This window comes from Protopterus annectens, chromosome 2.part0, assembly GCF_019279795.1.
Source record: "Protopterus annectens isolate FY-2018-M chromosome 2.part0, PAN1.0, whole genome shotgun sequence".
In the NCBI taxonomy this organism is placed as follows: domain Eukaryota; kingdom Metazoa; phylum Chordata; order Ceratodontiformes; family Protopteridae; genus Protopterus; species Protopterus annectens.
In genome coordinates, this window is record NC_056728.1 from 1,786,915,044 (window position 1) to 1,786,930,901 (window position 15,858).

General features: G+C 40.4%; 1 protein-coding gene across 6 annotated transcripts in view; it reads right to left on the reverse strand.

The window, feature by feature from the left end:
- ARHGEF10L (Rho guanine nucleotide exchange factor 10 like) overlaps positions 1-15,858 on the reverse strand; it is a 3,087,848-nt gene that overhangs the window by 1,711,052 nt on the left and 1,360,938 nt on the right. For all 6 annotated transcript variants that reach the window (XM_044061816.1, XM_044061815.1, XM_044061819.1 and 3 more), the window contains one exon: positions 1,455-1,532. In XM_044061816.1, coding sequence (XP_043917751.1) covers positions 1,455-1,532 — 78 coding nt within the window. The remainder of the gene's footprint in view (positions 1-1,454; positions 1,533-15,858) is intronic.

Sequence of the window (15,858 nt, forward strand, 5' to 3'; positions counted from 1 at the left end):
CTATAAAACTGTTAGGGCCAGGAGCTGACTGAGCACCTGCATGGTGCTACCATTATCGGACTGGAACCTTCAGGCTCAGTGGTCTCCCTGAGCTACTCTTTGCACTTTTCCTTGTTCATTTTGGAATCAGTGTCTGTGCAATCAGTATGTGAATTTGATAATGTGGGAGGAGACTACATGTCCTTACACATTGCATTAATATCCTCAGATAGAGATGCTGGTAGCTTTTCTAGTCCTCTGTGCAGCTCCCTGATTTGATGCCACCCTCAAAACAAAAAAAAAAAAAAAGGACTTCAACTCCAAGGAGCAACAAAGAATATTTAAACTGCAGCCCATTTATTACAAATATGACGTGCCTTTTGTTACAAATGTGGTCAGTGCCTTGGTACAGTCTAAATACCACACAGAGTGATGAAGATCTTCGGCCCTGACTGCAAATGCACTAACAGCATTCATTTCTGCATGCAGGTAATGCAACACCATCCGGTTGTCATCTCTCCACCATGTCCCCTGGCACCTTGTGCCCAGGGAGTTCACCCCATTTTCCTCAATTTAGCTACACCATTGGTCTTTGACCCAAAACCCTGACAAATACTGCACATACTAATTTTGTGTACTTACCACAAGCAGTAGATACACTAAGTGTAGCTATTATTAAAGGAAACTTGATGTTTGCAAGCACAAGTACACTTGCAGTGTTTAACTGTAATTGCCATACCCTAAACCTGCATGTGTGATACACACCAGACAGACATCTACACACTTCATAGGATCATAGTTAAGTAATAGGCTAGCTGCCCTTGTGGGCCTTTTTAAGGCTAGCCAATTTCCCTCAAAGATGAGAATCAAACCATGTACTATGTGTCTGCAAGGTAAACACCTTAGCTATTAAACCAGCCCTCAATCCCCAAATGAAATGCATCAAAGCTTCCCTGAGTGGGACTAGAACCCCGGCCACAGAGGTGACAGCACTAAATCCTTACCACTCTACCATCAGTGACTCACACTTTTTACTTGAAATGATTAGATAGAAATATCTAAATATAAAAAACGTAGAAGAAGGGTCCCCAGCAGATAATAGATCTGCTCTGCACTTCAGTTATAGCCTGGACCCTACAGAATAATGACTGCACTTTCTTTAGTAAATAAGGGGTGTGCATTCACCAAACATAGCAGGAAAGAAATGGACAAAGCTGGGCATACATCACCTTTATACCACGTATGTCAGGATACCTGAGGTAAAATGATGTCAAACCAGCCATGGCAAAAGACAGCTTATTTTGAAAGTCTGATCAGACACTTGACCTCAAATATAAATGTTAAAGGGTATGCAGACCTGTGCATCTTCTTTAAGGACAAATCTGAAGCATTATTCTCACAGCAGCTGTATAGTTCTGTACATGTTTTATGACTATCAGACAAAGAACAGTAGCAAATTCATTGTTTGTACTTACGTGCAAAATCCGTTTCAGGGATTCAACATAGCTCCTCTCACTCTGCACAATGGAACTCAAAATATGCCGCCTCAAAATCTGTACAAAAAAATAAAAAGTGATCTCATTAATTATCAGGCAAGAAACCAGTGATAAACAAGCTAGCTTATATCATTTCGGTCCTTGTTGATGAACCAACTGATATTGCCAACATCCTGGCAGATAGGTTCAGTGCTAACTTTACCCCCCTCTCACCCCCTAAAGGGCCCATATCTATACAGGAAGAATGCAGAGTCCCTGTAATCACAACTACGCAGGTAAAAGCTGCACTCTCTAAAGCCAAAAACACAGCATCCATGGGACCGGACAACATCCCAGGCTGCATTTTACAAGAACTTCAGAAGGAACTGGCTCCCCACTTAAGCACCATGTTCAATAATAGCCTCACATCAGGCTTTGTGCCCACTGAATGGCGCACAGCAACAGTTATCCCACTCCACAAAGGGGGAGCCACCACTGGTTCTGGGAATTATCGACCCATTAGCCTAATGAGCCTGGTCTGCAAGGCCATGAAACGTATCATCATGGAACTCATAAACAAAGACATTGGTAACCTCCAAACTCTGGATCCCACCCAGTTTGGGTTTGTGAAAGGCAGATCATGCCTCCTAAACCTGATTGACTTCTTTGAGGCAGTCACCAAAGCCGTGGATGAGGGTAAGGTGGTTCCCACAGCCTATCTGGACCTCGGCAAGGCTTTCAACACCATCCCCCATTCTGGAATTATAGCTAAACTCACTAAACTAGGCATAAATCCCTACGTCACAAGATGGGTTGCCAACTGGCTCACTGACAGAACCCACACTGTAAAAGTTGCAGACTCCAAATCTGACCTCAAAGCAGTGACAAGTGGAGTACCACAGGGTTCCGTCCTGGGACCTCTCCTATTTGGTATCTACTTCTCTGAAGTACAGGCTAACACAGAAGGCCTCTGGCTAATGAAGTTCGCAGATGACTGCAAACTAAGAGCCATAGTCAAGTCCCCAAATTATGTAGACATCCTACAGAAGGGCTTCACTGAGACAGATGCCTGGTGTCAGAGCCATGGCCTCAAGCTCAATGCCAAAAAGTGCAGTGTCATCCCCTTTGGTAAAAACTCTGTACCCATGAACTACCACATAGGCAGCAATCTACTTAACACTGAATGCGTGATAAGCGACCTTGGGACCCAGGTGGACAGTAGTCTCTCCTTTGATAGTCACATCGCCACAGTAGTCAGGAAGTCCTTCTACGTGCACACCTCATCATAAAAGGGTTCTCAACCTAGAAAAAAGAGGTCATTGTTCCCCTCTACTCATCACTCATTAGACCCATTATAGAGTACAATGCCCCTTTTGAAATGTACCTCACAAGACCTCTACAGCAGCTGGAAAGGCCACAGAAGTACCTCACAAAGAGGATTACTGGCCTCAAACAAATGCCCTACCACTGACCACCTCAAAAAACTCCAGCTATACTCCGTAGCATATCGCCTACTCTGTGGTGATCTCTGCCTAACATATAAATCAATGTCAAACCCAGAGCTGTTGGACATGCTACACCTAAAGAAAATCCAATCCCTCCAAGCTACATGCTCTAGGGACCTAAACATTGTCACCACAATAAACAGAACATGCTGGAGGGATAGATTCCTGTCCCAGAGACTTCCTATACTCTGGAACAAGCAACCCATCTATGTCAAGCAAAGTTCTTCATTAGCACTCTTCAAGAAAAATCTTGATGAGTGGATGGGAAAAAGGAAATACACCCCGGGGATCACTTCTGTGTCTCTGCTGGACAGTGGCACAGGAAAATAACTTTCTTGGGTGGCATAAGCTATGGAACCTTGCTGGCTAGGCTTACGTAGGCCCTTGGGCTGATAACCTAGTACTTACCTATGAACCTATGAACGTATGTACTGGACTTAGACCTCATAACAAGTAAGTCATACACAAATGTGCGGCATAATGTTATCTATCCCCTTCATGCGATTCACAATACAGCTTATCATTTTAGGACAAAAGCACACAGATATAAACTTCATCACACTGTGTCTTCTTTTCACTATGACTATTACAACATAACAATTACAGAAAGTAGGATTTAGTAAGTCTTTGTTTCTTGAGAGTAAATGATTCTGCATACTGTCTACATACCATTCTTCTTTGCTTGATATACTGTATTTCCTTCTGGAATTTGTTACAGTATCTGCTCCATCATATGGCTACATGCCCCATATTCTGAAAGTATGTGACGTTATTAACAAATTAGTTAGCTAGACAGACAAAAGAGACACAAAATATGACATCAATGACTGTGTATGTGTACAGGGCCGAGTCGGACAGGGTCCCAACAACTAAAAATTTAAGGGTCTTTAGACAAGCGATTAGTCTGGCCATTGTTTCTATAAGAAATGTGAAAAGGGCCATAAAATGCATATTTAAGAGTTTACAACTGTCATAATTCAAAGGAAGTCAAAGAACAATGCACCAACACAGTGGGCAGAGGCACTAAGTCACGGTACTGCTACACTAAGTCATTGAAAAGAAGGTACTGAAAGAAATGGAAAGATATTTCCAAAAACCTGGGGGCTCAAATGGATTCACATTAATTTATTCAGGGCTGACCTGTTTTGCCCTTCTTGAGAAAGGGGTGCAGCATATGGGTGGATACTGGCAAGATATAAATAATCTTGTGACTGAATTGCTTTGTATTTCATAGGATTTGACATAAGGCCCTATGACATCATATAATAAAGCAGCAGCAGCACACTTTCTAGGGAAGAGTAAATTTCACTGAAAATCAAAACGACATCAGTATATTTGGTTTGTACCTAGCGTGACACTGTAGGAAAGGACTGACAAGGACATGACGCTCATCATTTAGCACAGCCAAAAAGGTCAAACATTTACTCGTGATGTATCTTCCCCTGACTGAAAATAACGAATTAATGAAAGATATACATATTTGTATCTTGATCATGATTGCCACAGTGGGCATGCATATTGCTGATGTAGAACAGGGCTAACAAAGCCAGTATATTGAAAATGTTATGTTGTACTAATAATAGTTTACGTTTTAAATAAATATATGAAACTGCCTCGCAAATAAGTCCAAAAGTCTTTTAAGTCATGTACAACCAGTTCCTTTGTATCCCCCAAACACACACACACACACACACACACACACACACACACACACACACACACACACACACACACACACACACACAAGTCTACTTCACTTGACCTAAAACTCATTTAACTGACACCCATTTGACTGACACCCAATTGACCTAAATTTTATTTGACTGACAACTCATTTGACTGACTTCCATTTCACCAACATTTAAGACATAGACTTGTGGGTTTCCTTCACCTGTGACTTGCTTGTGATAAAAAGAATTACTGTAACTTACAGTGCTGACTGTTAGAATTCCAATAGTCATGTAGAAAGTAGTGTTGTAGTGTTTCTAAATGTGGGTTTGATTCTTTACATTTTTAAGGGAAGTATCTAAAGTAATTTGGCGCGGTGGTACGGCGGCAACGTTGTTACCTCACAGCAAGAGGTTCTCCCGTTCGATTCTCGGCTTGGCTTGGGAGTGCCTTCTGTGCGGAGTCTGCATGTCCTCCCCGAGGTTGGGTAGCGTTCGAAAGACATGCGTGCGTAAATGGGCGTGCCTTTGGTGAAGGTTGGGCATCGAGCTGGCACCTCAGCATTTCGTAAAAATCTACTGCCAATCATTAGCGGACCAGAGTTCCGCTGCGGCGACCCCTTGCCGGGAAAAAGCCAAAAGACAAACAACAACATCTAAAGTAATTTAACGAATGTTTTGTGAGTTCCCAAAAGTAGTGGCAGCATGTAGAGTACTATAAGGTAAGTTATAGGTATATGCCCTTTTCCTCACTGTATTGCGATCCTGGAGTTAATATGTATAATTAGGGGGGGTGTCGGTGGCATAGCCCCCCACCTAGTTTGGTTGTACATTGTCCCATTTCTTTTAAGAGAGTAAGTATTTTTTAAGTTCTGGAAAGGGTTAGTTATTGGGGTTCTAAATGTGCTTGTCTATGGTTTAAGATTTAGTATGTTGAAATTCAGCATTGTAAGCTGTGGATGAAATGGGAGTCAGTCAAATGAGTTGTCAGTCAAATGAAATTTAGGTCAATTGGGTGTCGGTCAAATGGGTGTCAGTCAAATGAGTTTTAGGTCAAGTGAAGTTGATCTACACACACACACACGCACACACACACACAGACACACACGCGCGCCCGTGCACATGCATACACACACACAAACACGTCTGTTGCAGGCACCCCTAAACTAATCTGCTGACCCACATTTTACAGTTCCTTCTAAGAGATTATTTCAAGACCACACCCACTTCTCCATGAATGCAGTATTTAGTTAAGTCAGTTGCCTTTCAGAAATTAAGCTGTCTCCAGTTTTCTATTACTGGTCCTAAACTCTGTTACTATGCACTGATCAGTGAGAAAGTGGTATCAATAGATCAAATTCCCTTTGTCTCCTATATGATGTATACATGTCAGCCACTTAGAACCCATCCTTATAATTCAGGCCATACTTCCCTCAGCTTCATGGAAGCATTCCATCTCAGCACTTTGTCACCACACTGTCCTTTCTCTCTATGACCATTTCACCTATAAGATATATGCAGCAACATGTTGCAGGTGGTCTTTCTGCATTTTAAGTGTTAGACTGACTAATATTCTCTCTATAAAAAATCTGCAATATTGCCATCTACTTATTTTGTCTCCATACTGCAAATCATGAAGGGAGTTGTTCAGCTGGTTCCTTATAATGCTTACATTTCCTTTCAATTCCATAGACATTAAAAGATAAAAATGAAGCTCTTTATGTGAAATAATTATTTTCTTTGGATTCACAGAGACAAATAACATTCAGAAGTATATTTTCTTAGGTAAAAGTGCATACTAAAACCCAGGGGTCTATAATATAACATTGCTTAACAGTCCCCAAATTCAGAGATATTTTTAGTTTCAGGAAAATATGCATTTATACATGACTTACAGTCATGCTAGCTGCACAATAATAGTGATCTCCAGTGATTCATTAGAGACAGAAAAAAATTAATAGAAATGTTATAGAAATGGTAACCATTTGATATTTTGAAACTCATTACTGGAATGCAAATGATCAAAAGTATGGACTCAAATATACAAGTTTGATGTTGCCATGTCTCAAAATATTCCCTTTTCTCTGAGGTATGGTAATGTTGTAGTTGGTAAATATAAGTTTTAGGGAGTGGATGGCATGCCCCTTACATTTGGGATGAAGGCGGGCTTGCCCACCTGAAAAAAATCTCCAGAGGAGAACAGCAATGTTTAACATCCACTGTTCTCTAGTGTTTGTAGACTTTTTAAATTAATTTCACGGTTCACACTTATGAGTCTTATAATTACACCTAGGAGCCCTAGAAAACATATTTTTGAATAAAATATAAAGAAGAAAATAAGGATTTGAAATTTTGCTGATATTTAAACTGCAGGTTTAGACATGCATTTACCAGAAAGCGTCGATTTAATTAATTCTTATCCACATAAATAAAGTGACTAATTGATGGTCTTTTTCAGCCTTGATAAAGGCCACAAGGACAAGCCAATTGCAGTGTAAATAGACTACTTAAGGTAACCAGTGAACCACCGATGTGTTGGAAGCAGAAAGAAGCAGAAGTACTTGGTGCAAAAAACACAAAATGACGACTGAATGTGCACACAATACTCACACAGTAGCCAAGAGAACAGAATCAGATGCAAAGCTGGAAGCTGTGAGCAGGAACCTTGACTACTGAGACTCCATTCCCAGAAAAAAAACAGAATAAAAACTGCAAGCTACTCTAAACTCCACAGACTGAGTGGCTGACAGAAGTTACTTACCGTTTTACAGATACTGTAGAATAATTTGTCGAGGCAATTGGAGCTCATATTTTGCTTCTTTTTCCATTTCTGGCTTATGAGTGATAGAGTTTCCAAACAAATGAAAACATTTTATAAGCGCTTATGATGAGGTATGCAGTGCCCATGTTCAGTGTGGAGTAAAGCTATGCTTTGCTCTTCTTTTCTTTTCCCTGACAATCACAGACCCCAGAACTGCTGGCCGAGCTCATATTTATGCTCAAACCCACTTTTCTGCCAGAAAAATAAGACACACTAGTTCAGTTTAAGACAGGAAACTAATGCACATTTTAAAAATATGTCTATTGAACAAGAAAAAGTTGTAGCAACTTATTTTCGGATTCTTTTCACTGTTAGGTCATCAATCTGTTTTATGACCAGGCAAGTAAAATCTCAAATCCACATCTTCAATAAAAACAAGTTTTCACTTTTTGTGGCCATTTTTAAAAAAGTCTCTTATAAACACTGCAATTGGAGTGCATTTTTGAATTACAGGAAAAATATCTAGCATCCCAGGCAATATTATAGATTTGAAGCACAAGTACTCTTATGACCACCAGAGGAAGGTACCTTTTAAAAGAAATCATTGTAGAAGAAACCAATAAAACTACCACAGAGTAAGAATATATACATTTCAGTAACAAAATGATACCTCTGTATGTTCAAGTGTGGACTGTTATGAAAAGCAGACAGGAAACTCAAAATGTAACACATGCAGTATATCTGCATCATTTTAGATCACTGGTAAGGTATATGAGATGTTTACCATCCTGTCCTGTAAAAAAGGTTAGCAGATATTTGTCAAAGTTCATTAAATCAGAATCAGAAATACTTTATTGATCCCGCAGGAAATTGCTTATGTTACACCTGCACAAATAAACATCGACACAACACAGACCAAACACAAATGTTACCTAATTAGATATGATAGATACTATACTCACTTATGTTACTCCAAACACATAACAGCAACACCTGACATAGGTACACTGTTGACCATAGCCAAAGTATTAGATGAGTTTGATACCACATATAGTGGTGACATAAAAGTGGGAGCCTTTCTTGTTAACTACCACTCACACTAGGACATGGGTATTGCACATTACAATACTATAACTAAGGAATAGCATATTGCACAAAGGATAATTGTACTGATGATTAATATTGCACTGAAAAAGAGATAAAAGAGATAAAAAAAGGATGGGGAAATAAAGAAAAGCATGGGTAAGAGTTTAACAATGCACTGTGTGATCTACTTCAGTAGTGAGGGTGGTACTAAAATGGTAGTAGGTGTTATTGAGTCTTAAGGCTGTGGGCAGGGAGGTTTTCCTGTGACGTTCAGTGGAGCACTTTATGCTCATCATTATCTTGCTAAAGGAACTTCTTTGTCTGTCCACCACTCTGTTGAGTGGGTGGTCAATATTTTTCATGATGGACTTTAGTTGGGGTAACATTCTTCTCTCAGCCACGGTTTCGAGGGTGTCCAGTTCTTCTCCTATTACTGAGCTAGCCTTCCTTACCACATTACTGAGTCTGTTTGCCTCAGCCTTCTTTATGCTACTACCCCAGCACATCACTGCAAAGAAGATAGCACTGGCCACTACAGTCTCATAGAACAACCACAGCATAGTGTTGCTGACTCCAAAGGATCCGAGTCTTCATAGTAAGTGCAGCCTACTCTGAACCTTTCTATATGCCACCTGTGAGTTTTTGGACCAGTCCAGCTTACTGTCAGGTGTACCCCCAAATAGTTGTAGTCCTAAACAATCTCCATTTCAACCCCCCTAATTGATAGAGGGGCACTGGGGGATGAGATTGTGATCTCCCTGGATCTACTACCAGCTCCTTTGTTTTACTGATGTTCAGCTGCAACTGATTAACCTCACACCAGCTCACAAAACTGTCCACCACCCTCCTAAATTCTTCCTTGTCTCCATGCCTGACACTTCCTACTATGACTACGTCATCCAAGAATTTTTGCAGGTGACAGCATTCAGTGTTATGGCTGAAGTCTGTGATATACAGGGTGAAAAGGAAAGGTGATAAGACTGTCCCTTGTGGTGCTCCAGTGCTACTGGGGCCTATCAGTCAGATAATCCAGTTTCCATGAAACTAAGGGAGCATCCACATTCATCACTGAGAACTTACTCTCCAGCCTGTTTGGTTGGATGGTGTTAAGGACACTTGAGAAGTCGAAGGACATGACTCCGAGGGATCCTCCTGGTTTGTCCAGGTGGCTCTGTGCATAAGATGGATAATGGCATCTTCAACCCCTAACTTCTGATGGTATGCAAACTGAAGGGGGTCTAGTTCTGTCATGACCTTGGGGTGAAGTACTTCTAGAACCAGCCTCTCAAGGACTTTCATGCAGTGTGATGTGAGTGCCACAGGCCTGTAATCATCTGAAGTGTCCCCCGTGTGTGACCAGAATCAGGATGTTTTCCACAACATAGGTACCCTATGGGTACTGAGGTTCAAGTTGAAGATCCTGCGTAGCATCCCTCCAAGCTGAGAGGTGCAGGTCTTCAGCACCTGAGGGCTAATACCATCAGGCCTCATCAGTACTGTAGAGCAAAGTTGATAGGTTCATAGGTGTGTACTAGACTAATGGCCTTGCAGCCTTTACAAGCCTAGCCCATAGGATTACCCTGGCATCATGCTACCCGACCTTAGCTTCCACTTCCTCTGTCAAGCAGAGCCACTGGAGTGATCCCTGGGGTGAATTTTCTATTTCCCATCCATACATCAAGATTTCTCTTGAAGAGGGCCAGTGAGGTGCTCTGTTTGACATGTATGGGAAGTCTATTCCATAGCATGGGCAGTCTCTGGGTTATGAACATGTCCCTCCAGCACGTTCTGTTGATTGTGCTAATGAGGTTGAGGTCTCTGGAGCATGTGGTGCGGAGGGATTGGGATTTCATTAGATGTAGCATTTCTAACAGAGCTGGGTCAGACATGGCTTTGTAAGTCAAGCATAGATCGCCTCTAAGTAGGCGATATGCGAAAGAGAATAGTTGGAGTTTTTTGAGTCTGTCCATACAGGACAAGTGTTTAAGGCCTAGAATCTTCTTTCTGAGGTACTTCTGTGGCCTCTCCAGTTTTTGCAGGTGTCTAGTGAGGTACATGCTAGATAGGGCATTGTACTCGATGATTGGCCTAATGAGGGAAAAGTAGAGAGAGACAGTGATATCTTTCTTCCTGGATGCAAAACCCTTAGTAATGAGATGTGCCACATAGAAGGACTTTCTGACCACAGTGGCAATGTGGTGGTCGAAAGAGAGGTTGCTGTCAGCCTGTGTTCCCAGATCTTTTATAACTAGGGTTGCCAACTTTTCATGCCAAAAATTCTGGACATGTACGTGAAAGCAAAAAAGGCATGTAATTTTGATACTCAAAATACAAAATTTTGCTTAATAATGTTTGAAATCATTATTCTCACTCTTGCATTATTTTTATTAACTGCAACTTACATTTCTTACTTTTTTTCCGGCTGTAAACTGTAAGATTTTGTATTTACACAGCCATGGAACAATGAAACATGCCCATGCCCCATGGGTATGTTTCTTTCCTGCAAAATCTCACGTTTCTCTACCAAAAATGTCCAACCTTGGGCATTTGAAAAGGTGGCAAGTGGCAACCCTCTGCTTCCCATTACATTGGACATGTCATATGATCTTTCTTTATGCTTAGATGAGCTGAAAGTACTTAATACTTTATTCTGCTTAATACTAAAAATGTATTGTCTGCTGACGACAATGACACTGCCTGTCAAGAACTTGATGCTTGAATCATCTTGCTGTAGGTAGGATGGGGTAAAAAATTGCAGATAATCTTCATGAAGATGTACAGACAGACTAAACAAAGGTAATTGCCAAAATAAATAACTAATGAATGTATTTGAAAAGGATCCCTGGAAAACACAGGCTGAGGTGGACACAATAGAAGGAGCCTGAATTAAAACTGGCATATTTACAATTACCCAAAAAAGTGGACAATGTAAGGAGACAGTAAAATTGAAAAGAAATATTATATAGAAAAATAACAAACCATTTTGCTCAATTCACTAATGCTGAAAAGAAAACTGACAGTACTTAAATGATGCAAAATTATGGGGAAAAAAAAGATGCTGAGTCAGTGAGCTGATGTTAGGTGACTTCAACCAAATATGTGATTGTGAAAGTCTGAAGGAGAGCCAAGGAGGCCCCTAGGTGCTAAAGACTCACAGGGTTTTTACTTCAATTAAATGTACACTTGTCTTTCATACATGATGACAGCGAGCAAACCTCTCCTTTCATGGGCTCCTAGCCAAAGAGAATAATTATCCCAATGCTTAAACTGTAACTAGTTCACAGAATTCTGTCTCACTCTTACACACACACACACACACACACACACACACACACACACACACACACACACACACACACACACACACACACACAAAACATGAACATGCATATACACAGCTGCACACATATTATATAATATGAAACTTTATTTTAATTGCTAGTGCTAGATACACGGTACACCATTTTTGTTGCATGCATATTATAGCAAAGTTAACACAGTGTTAAGGAAGGGCACACAAAATATTGGTTTATAATACTTTTTTCACACACACAGTTTAGCAAGGGGAAACAAAACACTCAGTTGCAGTTCAACCTAGTTACAGAGGAAAACAAACTCAGGACAGAGGAGAGGACACTTGTTTTATCTTCTCTTACACAAAAATTAGAAAACGCAAAGCACTTCCTTCGCAGAAATGGATAAGCAAATTTAAATCAATAGCCCTAGCCCTAGGCTAGCACTGGCAGTGGCACAACTACTGGCTGAATGTACTTCTAGTCAATTAATATGTCTAAACTAACTATAGAAAAGTTCCCATATTTCCATGCAGATGCAGAATCAGATGCAGTCTAAACACACACTGTGACATAGTTCCTTTAGCAGTCTGCAGTTAGGATATGCAATACATAATCAGCTTTTATTATACATTTTTGGGGACTTTTGCAAATTTACAGATAAACAACTCTGTACCCTTTAGCCACGGTGCCACCCTCTGAAGGTAGGATCAACAGTTCTTCCAGTACAGTTTAGCTAATCTGCTTAAGAATTAAGGAAATTTGCTGAAGTATATATAATCCAGAAAGCAAAACTTCATATTTTTTTCTTCTGCTATCAGCAGTTTAGCAAACACAGCTTTCCTTTTACTAATTTTGCATTTTACAATACCCTACTTTTAAATATATTCTGCTGATGAAAATTTACAATTTTACAAATAGCCCTTAGACTTATCTTAGTCTGTTAGACTTAGACTCCTCATCTACAAATTGATAATAACTTGGTACAGAAAAGATGTAACTGCTTCTACAGTAAACTGATAATTTGACAAGTAGAAGGTGTGACTGCTTGAAGTAAACATGGCGCAATGGGATCAGCCTGGATCCTTTTTACAGTCTAGACTAGTACTGCGAGTATTACCTGCTGCTACACTACACATCCACAGCACTGGTTACAGCAGCAGCTGCACTCACTGCTTTGGTGGGCTTGCTTTGGCTTCAGTTAGTCCTGCTGCTGGATGGCCATCATCAAATCTCCCACTCTCTGTGTTGAAATGTAATATTTACAGTTACACCGATGCACAGTGACTCAGTCAGTGCTCTCCTACTCCAGAGGTTTCTGGGGCTTGCTGTTCTTTTGTTAGAGAATATATCTCCTCTGACTGAGGATAGTTCTAAAGCCATCTACTTTTAAGAACGTCTCCCCGTCCCACTTGAATAATCCCACAAGGTCCTTCTCCTACTGTCCCTAACACTTCAAACAAATATTAACCAGGTCCATAAACTGTTATTGTTCCTCCATGACTACTGTATAATGCTCTAATCCCTGTTCTTCTTAAATGAAAATTTTTGCTCACTTTTTGCAGCTCTGAGCAATGACTTTTCTTTGGATACATAGTGAAAAAACTGAGAACACGACATATCAAAGTTGACTTTTACACATAGTTCAGCTTTCACAAGTTCAGGCCTCATGCGGTTTCTTTCATCAGTCCACAAGTTTTTCATCATTGAAAATATACGTTCAACATGGGCATTGCTAGTAGGAATAGCAAAAACAAATTTGATGATTCGTTTCAAGTTCGGTGCATCACAACCACTAAAGAAATCAACCCATCGTTTGTCAACTTCAGCTTGATTTGCCTTCAGCTTTGGAATGACTTGTTTCAAGCACAGATACTCCGCATACAGTTCATCTCCATCAACAGTCACACCACAGGCTATCATCTCTAAAATGTCAGAAAAGCAGCAAGGCTCATCAAGGTTTAGAACACGCAGTTTCTTCAACAGACTTGTTTCAAAGTCAAACCACTTAACCAGGTAAGTAATCGCTCGATTGTACACTTTCAGTGCTTCTGTTTTAAATGATGACACCTGGCTGTTGGTCAAATCTGAAATTGTTGTTAACAGCAAAGCCAAAAAATTGATCATTTTTTCTCTCCACCAACTCATTGTGTACTTTCTCCATCACAGCAAAAAGCTGTGTGATATAAGTTGTGTTTGACTCCAGCTGTTTAATGGCCTGTGTGAACACTCTCATGAAGCTGTACACAAAATGGATGTAACATTCTGGGACAGAAAGTTCACCATTCTTCAACAACCCATCTTCCTGATCTGAAATAAAACTCCAAATCAATTTATTGGTTTCCTGTTTTCCTTTACTGATGAAGTAAATCTTTACAGCTGTCCAGCATTTTATCAGCCTTTCAACTGCAGGTTCAAGAGACAACCAACGTACAGGAATATGACGCAATAAAGCAATGTATTCTTCCCCTGCAAAGTTATAGCAAGATTTCAGCTCATCCAATCATTTAGCTGATGATGAAAATTCATTGTACACCTTGACAATCAACTGCTCAACATCATAGCTTAGCTGTTTGCATGCGTGGTTGGCAGTGTTGTGCAGAACATGGCAGTTGCAGTTTGCTTTGATAAGATGAGGCTGTTTGGTCTTTAAATTAGTAACAATGGAATGGTGCTTGCCATAGATGACAGATGCATTATCAGCACAGTAGCTGACTAAGTTTTCAACTTGCAGACCATTGCCTTCTAGCACTTCTAAAATCTTGGTTGTTACTCCATCTGCCATTTCACCACTGTCCGCATAGAAATCAATCAAACGATCAGTGACACCTCTGCTAGATGAAAAGAACCTGACTGACACTGGATACATTTTCAAATTGCCTTTGTTTGAAGCATCCGTTGCTAATGAGAATGGCTTATTTTGCTGCAGTTCCCTTAAAGCCAGCTCCACGGAATGAGGTGATAAAATGTTTTCAGCAAATGACTCTGCTTTGGTTTTTCCACAGGAAATTTTTTTGCTCAATTTGGAATCGGAAAATATTTGGCAAAAGAGTTTATTACCACAAGCCTGTGAAGAGTAGCTATGATGATGTTGTATTCCATGAAACGTCACTGCTAATTCAGAAGCAGTAACTTGTTCTTCATCCAAATAGTTGGGAGTAGGAAAGAAATGCTTCACTGTACTTGACATTTTTTTGGCTTTCAAAGTTTCGTTTGTGCTTGTCACCAGCTGCATGTTTCCGGACGCCTGTAAGTCCATCACTTCTGGCAGAAAATGAACAGCAGCAAACTTTACACCGGGCAAAGTCGACGTTTTTATCATCCCGGTATAACCATGATTTGAACTCTGAATCCTTCAGCCACTCCTGTCGAAACACGCAACTTCATTGTTTCTTTTTAGGTGGAGTGTCTTCCTTAGTAGTCGCACATGTAGGAAGTGAAGTTATCTTCTTCACAGGTGCAGGAGGAAGTCCAGTATCCATTTCAAGATGTGTGATGATGCTGATGCAGCAAATCCTGTTTGTCTATTACATTTCCTGGTAGAAAAGGAAAACAATATCATTTACTTGCCCCTCGTTAACAAATAAGTAGAAGAATGGTGCTATAAGAAAGTAAGGGTGGGGGAGACAGGAGACGTTTGGATTCAGATCATCAGGAGGATACATAACCAAATAAACAAACCTGTTGCAAGGAGACAGATAGTGGACTGTGGAGAAAAGGCTAGCAATGTGGAAAGAGTCCAAGTGGGCATTTCTAGATTTGGAGAAAGCATACAAGGTTCCAAGAAAGTTGATGTTGGCATTGGCAGTGCTAAGATAGTTCAAAGGCTCCAGAAACAGTAGACTTCATACAGGCTATGTACAGTACAAGAGCCCAATGACACAAGTACTGTTGAAGTACAAACAGTGTGGACTCAGAGGGATTTTCCAGTGGGTGTGTGGATGTGCATTAGGATGTAGTTTTGCACCCACCCACTACTGTTCATACTAGTGATGATCTACATAATTAGCAAACAAGTTGACAACTTGAAGGGGACAGATCAACAAAGTTGTTGTACTGTTATTAATTCAGAATGCAATTATATACAGTCTC